The 20,091-nt window shown below is 44.0% G+C and overlaps 1 protein-coding gene across 1 annotated transcript in view; it reads left to right on the top strand.

Annotated features, from left to right (window-relative positions):
* Positions 1 to 11,444: 11,444 nt before the first annotated feature.
* The window catches only part of LOC120978241 (cytochrome P450 2G1-like), a 112,841-nt gene continuing 104,194 nt past the window's right edge, over positions 11,445 to 20,091 (top strand). The window contains exon 1 of the mRNA XM_040406478.1: positions 11,445 to 11,646. Coding sequence (XP_040262412.1) covers positions 11,470 to 11,646 — 177 coding nt within the window. The 5' untranslated portion in view covers positions 11,445 to 11,469. The remainder of the gene's footprint in view (positions 11,647 to 20,091) is intronic.

The following is a 20,091-nucleotide window of genomic DNA, read 5'->3' as shown; positions in this document are numbered from 1 at the left end:
AAAAAATGAAAAAAAAAAACCTACACATATTAGGTATCACCGCGTCCGTAACGACCGTCTCTATAAATATATCACATGATAGACCCCGTCCGATAAACACCATAAAAAAATAAAAATAAAAACTGTGTAAAAAAAAACATTATTGTCTCCTTACATCACAAAAAGTGCAACAGCAAGCGATCAAAAAGGCTTATGACCCCCAAAATAGTACCAATCAAACCGTCACCTCATCCCGCAAAAATGATACCCTATTTAAGACAATCGCCCAAAAAATAAAAAAGCTATGGCTCTCAGACTATGAAGACACTAAAACATCATTTTTTTGGTTTCTGAAATGCTATTATTGTGTAAAACGTAAATAAATAAGAAAAAGTATACATATTAGGTATTGCCACGTCCATAACGATCTGCTCTATAACATTGTCACATGACCTAACCCCTCAGATAAACGCTGTAAAAATAAATAAATAAAAACTGTTCCAAAACAGCAAATTTTTTGATCACCTTGCCCCATAAAGTGTAATAATGAATGATCAAAAATTCCTATGTACCCAAAAATGGTACCAATAAAAACCTCAACTCTTTCTGCAAAAAGCGAGCCCCTGCACAAGACGATCGGCAGAAAAATAAAAAACATATGGCGTTCAGAAAATGGACACACAAAAACATAATTTCTTATTCAAAATTGCTTTATTACGTAAAACTGAAACAAACAAACAAAGAAAGTAGACATATTTGATATCATTGCGTCTGTAACAACCTGCTCTATAAAAATAGCACATAATCTACCCTGTCAGATGAATCTTGTAAAAAAAAAAAAAACACTGTGCCAAAACAGCCCTTTTTAAGTTACCTTGCCTCACAAAAAACTTAATATAGAGCAATTAAAAATCATATGTACCCCAAAATAGTACCAATAAAACTGGCACCTTATCCCCTAGTTTCCAAAATAGGGTCACTTTTTGGGAGTTTCTACTGTAAGGGTGCATCAGGGGGGCTTTAAATGGGACATGGCATCTAAAACCAGTTTAGCAAAATCTACCTTCCAAAAACCATACAGCGTTCCTTTCCTTCTGCGCCCTGCCGTGCGCCCTTACATCAGTTTACGACCACATGTGGGGTGTTTCTGTAAACCGCAGAATCAGGGTAATAAATGTTGAGTTTTGTTTGACTGTTAACCCTCAATGTGTTAAAGAAAAAAATGTAATAAAAATCTGCCAAAAAAGTGAAATTTAGAAATTTCATCTCCATTTTCCTTTAATTCTTTTGGAACACCTATAGTGTTAACAAAGTTTTTAAAATCAGTTTTGAGTAACTTGAGGGGTGTAGTTTCTACAATGGGGTCATTTATGGTGGGTTTCCACTATGTAAGCCCCACAAAGTGACTTCAAACCTGAACTGGTCATTAAAGGGATTCTGTCACCAGGTTCTGGGCTATAGAGCTGCGGACATGCACGGCTAGATCGCCGCTAGCATGTCCGCAATATATCTGTCCTATAGGGCTGTGTGCTTTTAATTTCTTCAAAAAAGGATTTTAAAGATATGTAAATGAGTCTTGTATGTGTCCAAGGGGCTGTACTAACCTTCCTGGAGCCCAGCCGTGCCCAGCCACGCTCGCCTGTGAAGGAGCCCAGCACCGCCTATGTCCTCCGAATCTCCTCCTTTCATCAACTATAGATTGCCGTAATCTTGCGATGCGCGAGCTCGCACATGCGCAGTTCTTTCCCTGAGGCTGATGCCAGCATAGGGAAAGAACACTATACCGGCACTGCGCATGCGCGAGCTCGCACATCGTGAGATTACAGCTATCTATCGTTAATGAAAGGAGGCGATTCGGAGGACATAGGTGATGCTGGGCTCCTTCACAGGCGGGCGTGGCTGGGCACGGCTAGGCTCCAGGAAGGTTAGTAAAGCCCCTTGGACACATTTAAGACTAATTTACATATCTATATAATTGTCACTACCAGAGCTTTGGGACGTTCTCACAGCTCTGTTTCTCCACCCCTGTGATGATGTCACTACTAGAGCTGGGAGGAGTTCTCACTACTCTGTTTACTTTTGGTTTCTTTCACCACAGCTGTTCTTCATGTGTTTGATTTCCCTCTCTTTATGTCACCCCTCCTCCTATGATAGGATGTGGATTATAGTTCTCACTTCAGTTGTAGCTCTTGCTTTAGTTTCTTCACTTGTAGCTATCAGTTCACTGGACCTGTGTTCTGCTGCAGCTAGCACTCCGGATATTGCCAGCCTGTCCTTGGATCCGTCTTCTCTGAGGCTGCAACACCTTCAGCTAAGTGTGCAGACATTGTTGTGTTCCTGTTTATTTTCTGACTGGATCTGAGGTGGCCACGGTTCCCTCCATATACTGAGTAGGGCACTGGTGGCCGTGCCCCTTCCACTATTGTAGGGGTTACAGTGGTCATTAGTCTTAGGCACGTGGGCATGCCTCGTTCCGCCATTTGGATCCGGGCATGTGCTTTAGCAGAATAGGGAGAGCATTGAGGGTCGGACAGGGGTCACCCTTTATCCTCCCTAGTTCTGGGTCCAGTCAGGAGCTCTGTACTGTGTATTACTATTGTTGCTCACATACAGCCGTGACATTAATCCTTTTTTAAAGAAATTAAAACCACACAGCCCTATAGGACAGATATATTGCGGACATGCTAGCGGCGATCTAGCCGTGCATGTCCGCAGCTCTATAGCCCAAAACCTGGTGGAAATTTTCTTAAAAAATTTAAGAATTGCTTCTAAACTTCTAAGCCTTCTAACGTCCTAAAAAAATAAAATGACATTTCCAAAATGATGCCGACATAAAGTAGACATATGGGAAATGTTAAGTAATAAATATTTTATTAGGTATGACTTTTTTAGAAGCAGAGAAATTGAAATTTAGAAAATTGTGATTTTTTTCATAAATAAAAGGTGAAATATATTGACTCAAATTTATGACTATCATGAAGTACAATATGTCACAAGAAAATAATCTCAGAATGGCTTGGATAAATAAAAGTATTCCAAAGCAATTACCACATAAATGTCACTACCAGAGCTTTGAGACGTTCTCACAGCTCTGTTTCTCCACCCCTGTGATGATGTCACTACTAGAGCTTGGAGGAGTCCTCTCTGCTCTGTTTCTCCGCCCCTGTGATGAGGTCTTTACTTTCTGTTTCCTTCCTCCCAGCTGTCCCTCCTGTGTTTGATTTCTCTGCCTTTAAATCACCCCTCCTCCTTTGTAGGGTGCAGATTATATTTTTCATTTGAGTTGTATCTCTCGCTTGAGTATCTTCACTTGTGGGATATCTTTTCACTGGACCTGTGTTCTGCTGAAGCAAGTACTTTGGATATTGTCAGCGACTTTAGATCCGTTTTCACTGCTGCTGCAACTCCTTCAGTTAAGTGTGCAGACATTGTGTGTTTCTGTTTGTTTGCTGACTGGATCCGAGGCGACCCCGGTTCCGTCCATATACTGAGCAGGGCACCGGTGGCCGTGCCCCTTCCACTATTGTAGGGGTTACAGTGGTCATCAGCCTTAGGTACGCGGGCATGTCTCGATCCACCATTTGGATCCGGACATGTGCTTAGCAGCATAGGGAGAGCGTTTAGGGTCTGACAGGGGTCACTCTTTATCCTTCCTAGTTTGGGTCCGGTCAGTAGCTATATTCACTGTGTATGCTCTTGTTGCTCACATACAGCCGTGACAATAAAATGACGCATGTCAGATTTGTAAATTTTGACCTGGACACTGGGGCATCAATGACCCTTGGTCATGAAAGGGTTAAGTGGTTAAATACTGAACCCCCGACTTATATTTACCGTACGTTGGTCAGGAACAAGTTAAAAGATCAATAACAGCAAACAAAGGATCTAGACCCCCCACCCCCCAGAAATTAATTTTGCTTACAAAAATAATAATAATAAAATATTGGGCAGGTAAAAAATGAGTATATCGTAGAATAGGTAATTGATCACAATGCTCAGCATGCAGAAAAAGAATAATGATAGTAAATTTCCTATTCCATAAAGATTAAATGCATGTGCAAGAAAGGTCCAACGATCACTCCGACATACGTTTTGGCTGCCAAGCCTTTATCTGAAGGTAGCAATAATAAGTTATCCAGCCATATTTATAAGCCCACTGATCTAATTGGGGATACCCTGCTCTGTAGTGGCGCACTCATCACGAGTCCCTTCCTGCTGTATTTTAGACCCAGCACTAGGGATGAGCGAATCCGAATTTCAAGATAAATGTAATTTGCCACTAAGCCGAATTTCCTCGTGCTTTGCGGTAGCGAATCGATTTAACCTAAAACAGTTTAAAAACAATCAAAACAAAAAAAATACTTACCTGATCAATTTGCCTGCCGCCATCTTGCTTGAAGATCTCGGGCGAAAACCAGTGCGCATTGATGTATGAAGTCACCAAGCCAGCCAGCTTTTTTATGTTATCTCAGGCCGCGTGATATTTCACGCCAGACCTTCAAGCAAGATGGCGGCACCCAGCCCGCTGTGAGCAAATGGATAAGGAAAGTATTTGATTGTTTTTTGTTTTTTTTTACTTTAACACTCCTTTTTTTTTTTTACTTTTTTGTATATCAGATGGCATGATCATGTAGGAATTTTGCATCTGAAGGGTACAATGAAAGGGGGAGCAGTGCAATCGCCGCTTCCTGTCATTGCACCCACTACATAATGCGCTTCGTGACAAAGTAATTCATCACAAAGCAGATTTTTTTGTAAAATTCAGAGAAGCATCCGAGTCAAATTTTTCAAAACTTCACTCATCACTACCCTGCACCTAGAGACATCACAAACACATAACGCAGTGACACGTGCATGACACTTTCACAGGGCGGCAGGTCAGAGTTCGAGAACATGCACACAAGAGCAGGACATTTGAATATCATTCCTTCAAACCAATTATACGGTATGCCAATTATCTTTCTAAAGTTGGGTTCACATCAACATTATGGATTGCAATTTTGTTTTCTGTTATAACATGGTTATAATGGAAAAAATAGGAATCCTTAAGACGGAAGTCAAAAAGGAAGCCTTTAAGAGGCATTCCGTTTTGATCCTTCATAATACAAGTCTATGGGCAGCATTTCAGATCCGTTCTGGTTTCCATTATGTAGGAGTCCAGTCCTGCATAAAGGAATCCGTTGTGCTGCCCAGAGACTTGCATTATGACGGAATGCAAAACTGAAGCATTTAAAAGGCATTCCGTTTTGCTTTCTGTTATAATATAAGTCTATGGGAATCATAACGAACCTATCTGGTTCCCGTTGTGCAGAAAGCAAAAAAAAAACTGTCTGTCAACAGGACTTTGTTTTACGTCCTGCATAACAGGAACCCGACAGATCTGCTATGCTGCCCATAGACTTCTATTATGATAGATCAAAACGGAATGCCTCTTAAAGGCTTCCATTTTGACTTCCGTCTTATGGATTCCATTATAATCATGTTATAACGGAAAACAAAAATGGAATCAATAACACTGATGTGAGCCCACCCTAACAGAAGTAAGATAAGCTAATTTGCATTTAAATATTAATTTAAATATTTATTTCCCACAAACCCAAAGCAGAGTTGCCTGGCCTACTATAATACTCATGCGTACTAGGCGCTCTCCATAATGAGAACAAATACTAATCCTACAATCCCACTTTCTCTCCTGTTTGGCTGTCTCTTTCTTTGTGTCTCTCCCTCTCTGTCACGAGGGTGTCAAGAACCTCGCCTGACTCCATTATACCCGGGGTCAGGAAGTCGCAGCGGTTGGCTGCACGCTCTATGTAAGATAGGGCTGTTTCCTTATTGTAGCTTTGCAAACCCTTTTCGCTCACTCAGGGATCCGTAGCTCCTTCTCCTCAGCTGTTCCTTGTCCAGCACTCCCAAACCTCCTTATATTCCCCTCTCACACTTCTCTGGTTGCCAGATATAGAGCTTCCTGCCTGGACATCTATTCTGACCCTCTGGAGCTGTGTTGCTGCATTCTCTGGTAGTTGGTCCAGAACGCTACCCTCCGGATCCCTGTTGGACCTTTGTGGTCTATTGTGGTCGCCCACCTGGGTGTATGTGTTTGTCTGTTTTGTCTGTCCTCTCCCTGGTGTTTCCCTCTTAGTGACAGTGGTGCGGACTAGCGATCCCACCGGCCCGTTCACTATCTAGGGCTCATTTTAGGGAAAGCCAGGGTTTAGGCACGTGATCGCCGCACGGATGAGGAACCCGTCTAGGGACGTCAGGGCAGTCAGGTGCCAGCCGCAAGGTGAGTTAGGGGTCACCACCTTTCCCTCTCCCTTGGGCAGGGCTTTCCCTTTTTTCCTCCCTGTGCGTGACGCCGGTCATTACATTATATCTGGCCCTTAATTTTCTGTAGGTAAAAAATAAAAATAAAAAATTTACCTACTTAGAATCCAGTATGGATCAAATTGCTGCTCTGTCCAAACAATTTCATGGACTGTCTTTGGAGGTGGCAGGATTGAAGGCGTCGGTCCTCCAGCAACAGCAGTAATTACAACTGACCGCAAGCCTAGTGGTTGCTACTGGTAACCAGGTTGTTGCGGAACCCAAGGTCCCTCTCCCTGACAGATTTTCTGGGGGAAGGGACAAGTTTTTGACATTCCGTGAGGCCTGTAAATTATATTTTAATCTGTGCCCTTACTCCTCTGGTAATGAAGAACAGCTTGTGGGGGTTGTTATTTCCCTGCTGCAGGGGGACCCGCAGTCCTGGGCGTTCTCTTTACCTACTGATTCCCAGGCTCTTCAGTCAGTGGATGAGTTTTTCGGGGCCTTGGGTCTCATATATGACGACCCTGACCGAGTCGCACTGGCTGAATCAAGATTACAGAGACTCTTACAAGGAGAGCGGCCGGTAGAGGAGTATTGCTCTGAATTCCGTAGGTGGTCTACGGATACCCATTGGAACGACCCGGCTCTCAGGAGTCAGTTCTGCTCTGGGTTATCTGAAAGGGTTAAGGATGCGCTTGCATTATATGAGACCCCCTTTTCCCTTGATGCGGTTATGTCCCTTTCTATCCAAATAGATAGACGCCTTAGGTACAGGTTGAAAAAACCGGAGCAATTGGTAACCCCTCCCAAGGAGCAGTTAGTCTGTACGGACTTAGACGAGCCTATGCAGCTAGGAGGAACTACTCGTCAGGTCCGTCCTCCTGAGGCTCGCCGTAGGCGTGGGGTTTGTTTTTTTTGTGGGGAGAGGGGTCATTTCATTAATGTCTGTCCTTCTTTCCTCAAAAACAAAAGACAGTTGGAAAACTACTAACCCCAGGCTGTGTGGAGGATGTCAGCCGGGGGGTATACGTTTCCTCCATACGTACATCGCAATTTGTGTTGCCAGCGGTTATTGTTTTTGGTGATAAGACGGAGACAATTTCTTTCTTTCTAAACAGTGGAGCAGGGGTAGATTTGATAGATGCCCATTTTGCCCGCACTATGGGTTTGTCTCTCTGTACGCTACAGAGACCTATTCCCATATTCGCTATTGATTCTGCTCCTCTGTCTCAGAGAAACCTCACCCACATTGTTCATAATTTACACCTTCGGGTAGGGGACCACCATAACGAGATGCTTTCATGTTATGTTCTGGAGGGGCTTCCCACTCCGGTAGTGCTGGGTCTTCCCTGGTTGGTAGCGCACAATCCAGTGGTGGATTGGCAGGCCAGGGAGATATTGGAGTGGAGTGAGCAGTGCAGAGAAAATTGCTTAAATAGCAATTGCTTAGTCGCCTCCATAACTACCCTACCTACATTTATTTCGGATTTTGAGGATGTTTTTTTCTGAAAAAGGTTGTCAGAAGTTACCACCTCATCGTCCTTATGATTGCCCGGTTAACCTTATTCCCGGCGCAAAATTACCCAAGACCAGGTTATATAATCTTTCGGGTCCAGAGAGACAAGCCATGAAAGATTATATCTCCGAGAGCTTGGCTAAGGGACACATCAGACCCTCTTCTTTACCCGTGGCTGCAGGGTTTTTCTTCGTTAAAAAGAAAGATGGGGGCCTGCGTCCTTGCCTAGATTTTCGAGAATTAAATCGGATAACCATCCGAGACCCATACCCTCTTCCTCTCATTCCTGACCTGTTTAACCAGATTCCGGGTGCTAGGTGGTTCTCCAAACTTGATCTTAGGGGGGCCTACAATCTGATTCGTATTAAGGAGGAGGATGAGTGGAAGACAGCTTTTAACACCCCTGAGGGGCATTATGAAAATCTAGTTATGCCTTTCGGTCTGACCAATGCTCCTGCCGTCTTTCAACATTTCGTTAATGACATTTTTAGTCATCTAATCGGCAGGTTTGTGGTAATATACCTAGATGATATTTTAATTTATTCGTCTGATCTGAGAACACATGAGGTGCATGTCAGACAAGTACTGCAGGTCCTACGGACGAATAAATTATATAAAATTGAAAAATGTGTCTTCGCCGTTCAGGAGATACAATTCCTAGGTTATTTTTTATCTGCTTCAGGTTTCCGTATGGATCCTAGGAAGGTCCAGGCAATTTTAGATTGGGATCTTCCTGTGAACCTCAAAGCACTACAACGGTTCTTGGGCTTCGCGAATTTCTATAGGAAATTCATTAAAAATTATTCACTTATTGTAAAACCCCTTAATGACATGACTAGGAAGGGGACTGATTTTTCTAAATGGTCTGACGCCGCTAAATTTGCTTTTTCCTCTCTAAAAGAGAGGTTTACCTCAGCACCTGTACTAGTCCAACCTGATGTCTCTCAGCCTTTTATTGTTGAAGTCGATGCGTCAGAGGTGGGAGTGGGGGCGGTGCTGTCTCAGGGTCCGTCTCCTGGCAAATGGCGTCCTTGTGCTTTCTTTTCTAAAAAAACTATCTGCAGCAGAAAAGAACTACGATATTGGCAATAGGGAACTATTAGCTATTAAACTTGCGCTTGAGGAGTGGCGTCACTTTTTAGAGGGGGCAGTCCACCCCGTCACTGTGATTACAGACCACAAAAATCTTCTGTACCTCGAATCAGCTAAGCGTCTCACCCCTAGACAGGCTAGGTGGTCGCTATTTTTTACCAGGTTTAACTTTGTGATTACCTATCGTCCTGGGGCAAAGAATACCAAGGCTGATGCACTCTCTCGTTGTTTCCCTGGAGGGGATAATGTGAGTGATCCGGTGCCCATTCTTCAAAGAGGAGTGGTTGTTTCTGCGGTACACTCTGTTCTGGAGGGGAAGGTGTTAGAGGCCCAGGGGGACGCCCCGGTCTCTTGCCCCTCAGAGAAATTGTTTGTACCGTTGAACCTACGTTTCGAATTATTAAAGGAACATTATAATTCGGCACTTGCTGGGCACCCGGGTAGTAAAGCAACCTTGGAGCTATTGTCTCGTCGTTCCCAAAAGACCGTGGACACATCTGTCAATGGATTTTATCACTGACTTACCTTTGTCTGCGGGTAAAACAGTTATTTTGGTAGTAGTGGACAGGTTTAGCAAAATGGTACACTTCATTGCATTACCCGCACTACCTAATGCGAAGACTCTTGCTCAGGTATTCGTCAGTGAAATCGTGAAGCTTCACGGGGTCCCCTCCGATGTTGTTTCGGATCAGGGTACCCAGTTTATTTCTAAATTTTGGAAAGCTTTTTGTTCCTATTTGGGGGTACACTTGTCCTTTTCCTCAGCTTTCCATCCTCAGTCGAATGGACAGACTGAGCGTACCCACCAAAACCTTGAGACATATCTAAGATGTTTTGTGTCTGAAAACCAAGAGTTGTGGTCATCATATTTACCGTTAGCTGAGTTTGCCATAAATAATCGTCGTCAGGAATCCACTGGCAAGTCACCATTTCTTGGTGCATATGGTTTTCATCCCCAATTCTGTACTTTCAAAGAGAAGGGGTCTTCTGGGGTTCCCGAAGAGGAACGGTTTTCGTCATCTCTTTCATCGGTATGGCAGAAGGTGCAAGCTAACTTGAAAAATATGGGAGGTAAATACAAATGCATGGCTGATAAGAGACGGTCGACAGGTCCGGACCTAGGAGTGAATGACTATGTGTGGTTGTCTACTAGGAATATTAAATTGAAGGTTCCCTCTTGGAAACTGGGTCCTAGGTTTATTGGCCCTTACAAAATTGTAGCCATCATCAACCCCCCGGCTTTTCGCCTGGAGTTACCTCAGACTTTTAAAATGCATAATGTTTTTCATAAGTCGTTACTCAAAAAATATGTTCCGCCTCTAGAACCGTCACCGCTGCCACCCCCTCCTGTTGTCGTGGATGGTAATCTAGAATTTCAGATATCCAAAATTGTTAATTCTCGTCGGGTCCGCCGCTCTCTTCAATATCTGGTGCATTAGAGAGGTTACGGTCCCGAGGAAAGAATGTGGGTTCCTGCGTCTGAGGTAAACACCGACAGGCTAGTTCGGGTTTTCATGCCTCTTATCCTGAGAGACATGGTCCTGAGTGTCTGGAGGCCCCTCGTAGAGAGGGGGGTACTGTCACGAGGTTGTCAAGAACCTCGCCTGACTCCGTTATACCCGGGGTCAGGAAGTCACAGCGGTTGGCTGCACGCTTTATGTAAGATAGGGCTGTTTCCTTATTGTAGCTTTCTGGGTTTGCTTTGCAAACCCTTTTGGCTCACTCAGGGATCCGTAGCTCCTTCTCCTCAGCTGTTCCTTGTCCAGCACTCCCAAACCTCCTTATATTCCCCTCTCACACTTCTCTGGTAGCCAGATATAGAGCTTCCTGCCTGGACATCTATTCTGACCCTCTGGAGCTGTGTTGCTGCATTCTCTGGTAGTTGGTCCAGAACGCTACCCTCCGGATCCCTGTTGGACCTTTGTGGTCTATTGTGGTCTCCCACCTGGGTGTATGTGTTTGTCTGTTTTGTCTGTCCTCTCCCTGGTGTTTCCCTCTTAGTGACAGTGGTGCGGACTAGCGATCCCACCGGCCCGTTCACTATCTAGGGCTCATTTTAGGAAAAGCCAGGGTTTAGGCATGTGATCACCGCACGGGTGAGGAACCCGTCTAGGGACATCAGGGCAGTCAGGTGCCAGCCGCAAGGTGAGTTAGGGGTCACCACCTTTCCCTCTCCCTTGGGCAGGGCTTTCCCTTTTTTTCTCCCTGTGCGTGACGCCGGTCATTACACTCTCTTTGTCTCTCTCTGTCTCTCTTTCTCCTCAACATTCTCTTTGAACAGTTTCAGTGTAGCTCTCGTCTTTCACTTACTATCCACCTATACAATAATAAAAGCAGCACAGACATAGCTAAGTAAACTGCAATGCGTGGATGCATTTTTTGAAATGAAGCCATATTGACTGTTGTGAAAGAAGTGTAAGCACTTGCCAACCAATAGTCAGTTTGGAGAAAATGCTCTATATTTTTTTTTCAAACACAGAGGATGACCTCTGTTAACTATATAACGAGCAATCGCTGTCTAACATAACACTGATGATCTAGTGGAGCAAGCATAACATACTTTGCTGCTATCAAAGATGACTCTTACCTTGGTTGAATCCCTTCTTCTGACCCTGATTATTTCAGCACTCATCTACTCTACATGGAATTCTTTATACCGAAGACGTAACTTGCCTCCAGGACCAACACCATTACCCATTGTTGGAAATGTCTTCCACATTAAGAGAGGAGAGATGGTCAAATCATTGATGGAGGTTGGTTTTGAAGAATAAGATCTAAAAAATAGATGGACTATGTAGGCTGTGACTACACCTAGACATTTTGCAGCACGTTCAATTGATTTTATCTATCGAGTAGCAGCAGCAGTCAAAAGTTATAAATTGATTTGCCTGTAGAATCAATCAAATTTTCCATAGTTTTAAATAGTTAGTAGGCTGAAAAAGACCATCAAGTAAAACCTGGTATATTGGCAAACCCCAGTTAACCAATAGGAAGTTGAACCTCGCTTAAATGGCATAGATCAATTTGTCAGACAAATATAAACCACCACAGGATTCTCTTATCTGGGGCAAATACTTGTCATTTTGAAAACTATTCTTCATAACTAAGATGTATTATAACTGTTATAAAGCTGGTTCAATTGACTTTCATTGAACTTTTCTCCAGTTCTGATATCTTTTATGGACTGGATTGATTATTTGAGGAACGCTCACACCAAAGATTTATGAAGAGTTGTAAAATAATATATATATTTTTTCTTTACAAGCCACATACTTTTTAACATCAGCCTGATATTTTGTTAGCTTTTGATGCAGAAGACCGGCATTGGTTACTGTAGTTCAGTTTTGTTAACTACAATCTTTTCTTTTTTAAGACTCACCCAATAGAAGTCCAACTTATAACCACAATCATTATTTATTCTGGCAGTACATATAGTGGCCAGTTTATTCTGAGCGCCCACTTAATACTATGTTGGGGCATCTTTTTTCCACGTCCATACATTATGTCCAGCATTTTATGGCACTTTGAGAACCTGGGACAGGATCCCTTATCTGTTGGGTATGTTCTACGCCCGTTTACCTGTACAAGTCTAGAAACTCTATTCTCAGCCCCAGCATCTAATAACCAACTACTAGCACGGTTATTACATTTTGTCCCAGTCTTTGTCCACCTTCTGAAAACTTTCACAAAAGCTGCTCTTGAACAATTCACCAGTGCAGCTTTCTAGCTCATAATCTCAAAAGTCATTTCTATGGAGATGGGCATGCTTCAATGTGAAATCGGTTGCCCATGGGATAGTATTTTTCCATGAAATTCCCCTAGCTGTCCTTCTCGGATAACGGAGAACACAAAATGAAACATAGTCATCATCCTTCTAATTTGCAGGGTCTGTAAGTATTCTTTAGATGTTGTTACCCCGCCAGTAGATTTAATAGACAAAAGTCAAAAGTTTGTCTATGCCTTTCAACAGAAAAGTGCCTGCCACATCTATACAATTAGAAGGGTTTCACCAAAAATGCTATTTATGAGACTCCAGAAGACTGTGATGACAACTTTTTTTGATTAATGGAGGGGATAGCAAATATAACTATTTTTACTAGTTCCTCTACTTTTAATATAAGAAACATGGTGGTAAAGAATGGAATGTTCAACTAAAAATGACTCATCTTGACATGAAGAAATGTGCCAATGTTAATAAATCTTTACTCGCACAGAGTCAGAGCCAGATTAAGGGCTCAGGGTACAATAGTAGACAATACCATCTGCAGCAGAGCTATTTTACTGTTGGACTTAATCACTTCTTGCAGCAATAAAACAAATAACCTGTAAGTTCAGTTTTAGCACAGGATTTACTAAAGGAAAGGGCTTTAAATCTTTATATCTTTAAAGGGTTTCTACCACCAGAAATACTGTTATGTAGCTGACTGATATAGCGATGCGCTAATGTCAGCACTACATAACAGTATGTTTCTAACATTAGTCCCTGCAGCCGTTTTTCTTAAACAAAACACTTTTATTATATGCTAATGAGCCTCTAGGTGCTATGTGGGCGTAAAATCAGCACCTAGAGGCTCCGTCCACTCACCCATTATCCCGCCCAGGTCCAGTGTTGTGCCCGCCTAGCTCCTCTTGATTGATGCCACTGTTCCCTGCAGCGTTGGTGAAATCCCGCGCCTGCGCCGTTCACTTCTGTCTTCGGCGCAGGCGCAGTGAGTGAAGGCTGTTCTCCTGATGCCGGCTTCCTCACTGTGACGCCTGTGCCGAAGACAGAAGTGAACGGCGCAGGCGCGGGATTTCGCCAACGATGCAGGGAACAGTGGCATCAATCAAGAGGAGCTGGGCGGGCATAACACTGGACCTGGGCGGGATAATGGGTGAGTGGACGGAGCCTCTAGGTGCTGATTTTACACCCACATAGCACCTAGAGGCTCATTAGCATATAATAAAAGTGCTTTCTTAACAAAAACGGCTGCAGGGACTAATGTTAGAAACATACTGTTATGTAGTGCTGACATTAGCGCATCGCTATATCAGTCAGCTACATAACAGTATTTCTGGTGGTAGAAACCCTTTAAAACATTGTGTATTTTTTTTAAGGCAAGGTAAACTTTTAATTGCACAAACAGTATAAGTTAAATATAATGTGTAATATTGAGCTAATCGAAGGTAACAAAGCAGAATTTGATACAAATTTCAGGAAGAATTTGATTAGCCACAAATCAGTATTTCTTGGTGCTTCGTGGTAACAAATCAAATTTTCCAGAAATAGCGGTAAAAAAACAAACAAAAACATACTCACCTCAACCATTTGTTTGTGGAGAGGCCATCGCCGTCATCTTGATTGATGAAAGCGAGCCAAATTTAGCATGCGTTGCCGTCAATACTTATTAAATGTGTGAGGCGAATTTGTATTTTTTTTTAACCCCTGTTTAACTCTAAAAGGCTTCAATGTGACTCTCAGATCAGTCTGTGTTGAACGAAGTATCTGAGAGGTTCAATGACGGGGGTGGGGGGGGAAGGGGGGGGCACAGCCACCTTTCCTTATCATTACTCCCGTTACATATAATGAAATGCAATTCGTGACAAAATACTTCATAATAATTTCTAATTTCTTGAAAACTCCGATCATCACTAATAATGTGTAATTCGTTCACCCTAGCTTCAAAAATAAAAAAAGGAAGGAGAAGTGCACTAGAAATACTCCTAGTACACTCAAGAGGGAAATGGCAGAGCTGTATTGAACAAGATAGCTGGCTCCCAAAGCATGTGAAAACCATGTAAAGAGAGTCACCATGCAGTAGACAGATACTCATATATAAGATAGAAAGAAATGTAAATAACATGAAAATAAATGCAAAGCAAACACACAATACAGAAGGTTATGTGCAGGGAACAACACAGAATAAAATCAAATGTTAAAATACTGTAAGCCGATAACATGGGCTGCTGAACTCTGGCCACAAATGCATAGATTCCATATGGTATTGTCCGGTAAGTGTTGTAGGTGTTATTTAGCTCTAAAATTAATTAAAAGGACCCAGTTTAAATAACTGACAACCATTTTAGGAATAAAGTACCGTAGCTTTGTAATCATAGATGATAGTTCATAAATGTTATTGTATAATCAATATGTGGCTTTGGAGGTAATCCATAGCTCACCCGCCAAATATATACTCACTGTTCACTAGAGAAGGCCTTGTGGTTCGCCCGGCAGTCATTTCGCGGCAAACTTTGCTCATTCGCGGTTCGCCGAACATGCATAAATATGGTGATGTCCGCTTGCGCCATATTCTTTTACATTGTGAAAAACTTTGACCCATGACGCATCCATCAGGTGGTACAGGACAGCCAATTGAGACGTTTCAGCACATGGACATTATAAATAATCCTGATAGGGCCACAAAAGTCCTTTTAAGGACTGGTATAGGTGTGCTATTGATAGGTGTGACATACTGAGGGGTGTAATATACTTGTTATATACTTTCTAACATAGAAAGTATATTATAGTGCATTTGTATTGTGCAGCAGTTGTGTTTGTTTCTGCTGTAATACTGCAGCTATACAGAGGGGCAAACGCTCTTGGAACAAATAATTTCAACTAGCGTGATATACCAGTTGCCCCCCCAAAAAACTGATTGAGACAGGGGTGTGATATATCATTAATGTACTTTCTATATAGTGCATTTGGGTAGTGCAGCATTTGTTTGCGGTTCTGCTGCGTTACCGCAGCTACACATAGTGACAAACGCTCTTGGAACAAATAATTTCTACTGGTGTGATATACCAGTTGCCCCCCCCCCCCAAAAAAAAATAAATATTGAGGCAGGGGTGTGATATACCTTCTTCCACAAATACTGCTCTTCTATGGGGACTTTTGTCACTGGGTAATTTTGAAAATGACAGGCAGAGGCAGGCTATTTCGCAGCCGTGGTAGGGGTCGGGCAGGTATACCAGGCCGGAGCCTAAGTGGCAAGTTGCAGAAGGTGCATGCGATCACGTCAAAGAAAGCACCAGAGTTGGTTGAGTGGCTCACTCAGCCTTCCGTTTCTGCACCCTCCTCATCCTCTCTATTTGCACCCTCTATACTCTATGCTGTGTGCCCCTCCAAAGACACCACCACCAATACCATATCCCCTCCGCTCGAGTCAGAGGAATTATTTTTCCATCCATTCCAAGAACTTACCGATGCGCAGCCATTCTTGGCATTGGATCAGGAAGAGGAGGTATCAATGGACGCCACCCAGCAGTCTGACGACAGTACCCAGATCAGCCAAAGGAGGGAGGTGACTGCTGTTGCTGCCTACTCCGAGATCTCTAATGTCAGTGGTGGTGAAGGTGACGATGATGACGACATGTCGATGGAAGTCAAATGGGTGCCCACTAGGGTTGAGCGAACCTGAACTATAAAGTTCGGGTTTGTACCGAACTTTAGGATTTTTGGACCCCGGACCCGAACATTTCAGTAAAAGTTTGGGTTCGGGTTCGGCGCTTTCTTGGCGCTTTTTGAAAGGCTGCAGAGCAGCCAATCAACAAGTGTTTAACTCTGTGCCCTTAGAAGCCATCAAAGCCATGCCTACTAATGGCATGGCTGTGATTGGCCAGTGTAGCATGTGACCCAGCCTCTATATAAGCTGGAGTCACGTAGCGCTGCACGTCACTCTGCTGTGCTTAGTGTAGGGAGAGGATGCTGCTGGTGATTTCAGGGAGAGAATAGGAGAGAATCTTTGCTCAAAACGTGAATCTAACTCAGCAATCTACATACATTGTGTTGTGTGGGTGCAGGGCACAATTTTTTTTATCCTGTCCTGAGCTCAGTGCACCAGCACTGCATCTGAGCTTTTGGGACATTGAAATCCAAGCTTTAAAAACAGCACAAATAATCTGTTTGTAAAAAAAAAAAATCACAATTTTTTGGGCAATTTACAACATCTGGTGCATTTGCAGGCTTAGTCAGTGTGCAATTTAAGCTAGAAATACAGTCATAATTTTCTAGGGTTTTTAAAAACACAATTTTTGCCAAAAAAAAAACACTATTTTCCAGATCTGCAAGTGTTAAATTAAAGATTAATATATACAGCTTTCATATTCTGTTACAAAAAATAACACTTTTTTGGCAATATACAACATCTGGATTAGTCAGTGTGCAATTTAAGCTAGAAATACAGCCATCATTTTCGGGTTTTTTAAAAACACACTTTTTTGCCAGATTCCACAATTTTTCTGGTCTTGCAGCATCAGCACGTGTGAACTTCCAGGGTTAAATACTGCTGTCAAATTCAGTTATTAAACAAACACCCGTTTGGGCAAAAAAAGTTTAGTTGGCAGCCTTTGCTGCAGATGTCATTGTGAGATACACCCTTTAATTACAGGGGTTCTATTCAGATATTTGAAATACCGCCATTTGGTGCACAAATCTTTAATTGCGGCCTAGTGTGGGTCAGGCCGTGTGAGAAACACCCTGTATATACTGTACAGGGCTTACATTCTTCTATTAATGAAACACCCTTTTTGGGGCAAAATACACAATTGTTGCACCCTTGCAGCATCAAGATGTTTGAAATTCCCTTTAAATACATGGGTTTTATTCAGGTATTTGAAATACAGCTATTTTTGGCAAACAAATTTAATTGAGGCCTAGTCTGGTTCAGGGCGTGTGAGATACAACCTTTAAATACAGGGCTTCTATTCAAGTATTTGAAATACAGCCATTTTGGGCAAACAAATTTAATTGAGGCCTAGTCTGGTTCAGGGCGTGTGAGATACACCCTTTACATACTGTCGTTCTATTCTACTATTAATTAAACACCCATTTAGGGCAAGATCCTAAATTTGAGAAAAATGAGGAGAGCGTCAAATAAGGGACGTGGCCCAGGTCGTGGTGCTGCTGGTGGAGCTCCTGTTGCAGGGAGAGGTTGTGGTTGATCTGTGCCAGCTACACGCACAAGTGAAACCCCTTCCTCAGGTGCGAGTAGGCGACAGAACCTGAAGCGGTATTTGGTCGGGCCTAATGCGGCTCTACGAATGGTGAGGCATGAACAAGTACAGGCAATAGTAGATTGGGTTGCTGACAGTGGATTCAGTTCCTTCACATTGTCTTCCACCCAGTCTCATGCTGAAAGACAGTTGGCACCTGCAGCCGATGTCCATCAGTCTTTCACCTCACCCCCTTGCAAATCAGCCAAGCAGTCTGAGCCCCAAGTCATGCAGCAGTCTCTTCTGCTTTTTGATGACTCTGTTAGCAGAATTTCCCAGGGCCATCCACCTAGCCCTTCCCCAGAAGTGGAAGAGATTGAGTGCACCGATGCCCAACCACTTCTTTCAAGATGAGTACATGGGAGGACCAACTGCTGGGGCTTTCAAAAGTGTGCAGACCGACAAGGAGGGCAGGGGTGAAGACTGGGTGGAAGATGTGGAGGACTATGAGGTCCTCTACCCCACACGGAATCAAGGTCATGCGAGTGACCTATATAGTTCGTAGGAAGAGGCGGTGGTCGCACAGAGCCACCAGCACAGCAGAAGAGGGAGCAGCGTGCAAAAGCTGAGCGGCCGTCCCCTAGACAGTACGCTTGCTACTGCCCACCGCAGCAAGGGACCGAGCACACCAAAGCCAGCTCCAAGGAATTCCCTGGCGTTGCAGTTCTTCAGACAAAGTGCTGACGACAAGAAACGAGTGGTTTGCACACTGTGTAATCAGAGCCTGAAGCGAGGCATAAACGTTCTCAACCTGAGCACAACATGACCAGGCATTTAAGTGCAAAGCACGAGTGGAGTAGACACTTCAAAAACTAAGAAAGGTCTCTAGCTCCTCCTGCTTCTGCTGCAGTCTCTGCCTCTTCATCCACCTCTGGAGTGACAGTGACAGCTGCCACCCCGCAAACAGAGAATCTTCCAGCAACACCACCACCTGGGTCACCAAGCATCTCCACAATGTCCCACGGAAGCATTCAGATCTCCATCTCCCAAACGCTGGAGAGGAAGAGGAAGTACCCCCTACGAACCGGCGATCACTAGCCCTGAATGCCAGCATTTCTAAATTACTGGCCTTTGAAATGCTGTCATTCCATCTGGTGGAGACAGATAGTTTTAAAGGCCTTATGGCGGTGGCTGTCCCACAGTACGTCGTGCCCAACCGCCACTACTTTTCCAGGCGAGCCATCCCTTCCCTGCATAAGCAAGTAGGGGACAAAATCAGATGTGCACTGCGCAATGCCATCTGTGGACCAGTAAGCATGGTCACGTTATATCTCCATAACAGCACACTGGGTAAATGCAGTGGCGGCTGGGCCTGAGGCGGATAGCAGTTTGGCGCATGCCCTACCACCGCCGAGGATTGCAGGCGCTTCAGTTTGCCTCCTGTTGCTTCCTCCTCCTACTCTGCTTCCTCATCCTCTACCAGCTCCTCATCCGGTCAGCGCAACACCTTCACTACCAACTTCAGCACAGCCAGCGGTAAACGACAGCAGGCAGTTTTAAAACATATCTGTTTGGGGGACAAACCCCACACGGCGCAGGAGCTGTGAACGGGCCTTGACCAACAGACCGATGAGTGATTGGTGCCAGTGAGCCTCAAGCCCGGCCTGGTAGTGTGCGATAATGGGCAAAATCTCATAGCAGCTCTGGGACTAGCCAGTTTGACGCACATCCCTTGCCTGGCGCATGTGCTGAATTTGGTGGTGCAGAGATTTCGTAAAATTACCTCGATATGTCAGAGCTGCTGCATAAAGTGCAGGCCGTCTGTGCGCGCTTTCGGCGTTCTCACCCTGCTGCTTGCCTGTCAGCGCTGCAGTGTAATTTCGGCCTTCCTGCTCACCGCCTCATATGCGACGTGCCCACAAGGTGGAGCTCCCCCTTGCACATGCTGGCCAGACTGTGCGAGCAGCAGCAGCAGGCGATAGTGGAGTTTCAGCTGCAACGCGCACGAGTGAGTCTCTCGGCGGAACAGCACCACTTCACCACCAATGAATGGGCCTCCATGCGAGACCTGTGTTCCTTGTTGCGCTATTTCGAGTACTCAACCAACATGGCCAGTGCCGATAACGCCGTTCTCAGCGTAACTATCCCACTTTTATGCCTCCTTAAAAAAACGCTGCTTGTGATGATGGAAGAGGATGTGGCACAGGAGGAAGAGGAGGAAGAGGGATCATTTCATAGGGTTTCCGGCCAGTCATTCCCAAGTGGCTCCGGGGGTGGGTTCCTGC

This window comes from Bufo bufo, chromosome 8 (genome assembly GCF_905171765.1).
Source record: "Bufo bufo chromosome 8, aBufBuf1.1, whole genome shotgun sequence".
Taxonomy (NCBI): Eukaryota; Metazoa; Chordata; class Amphibia; order Anura; family Bufonidae; genus Bufo; species Bufo bufo.
This window is presented reverse-complemented; position numbering and strand designations above follow the sequence as displayed.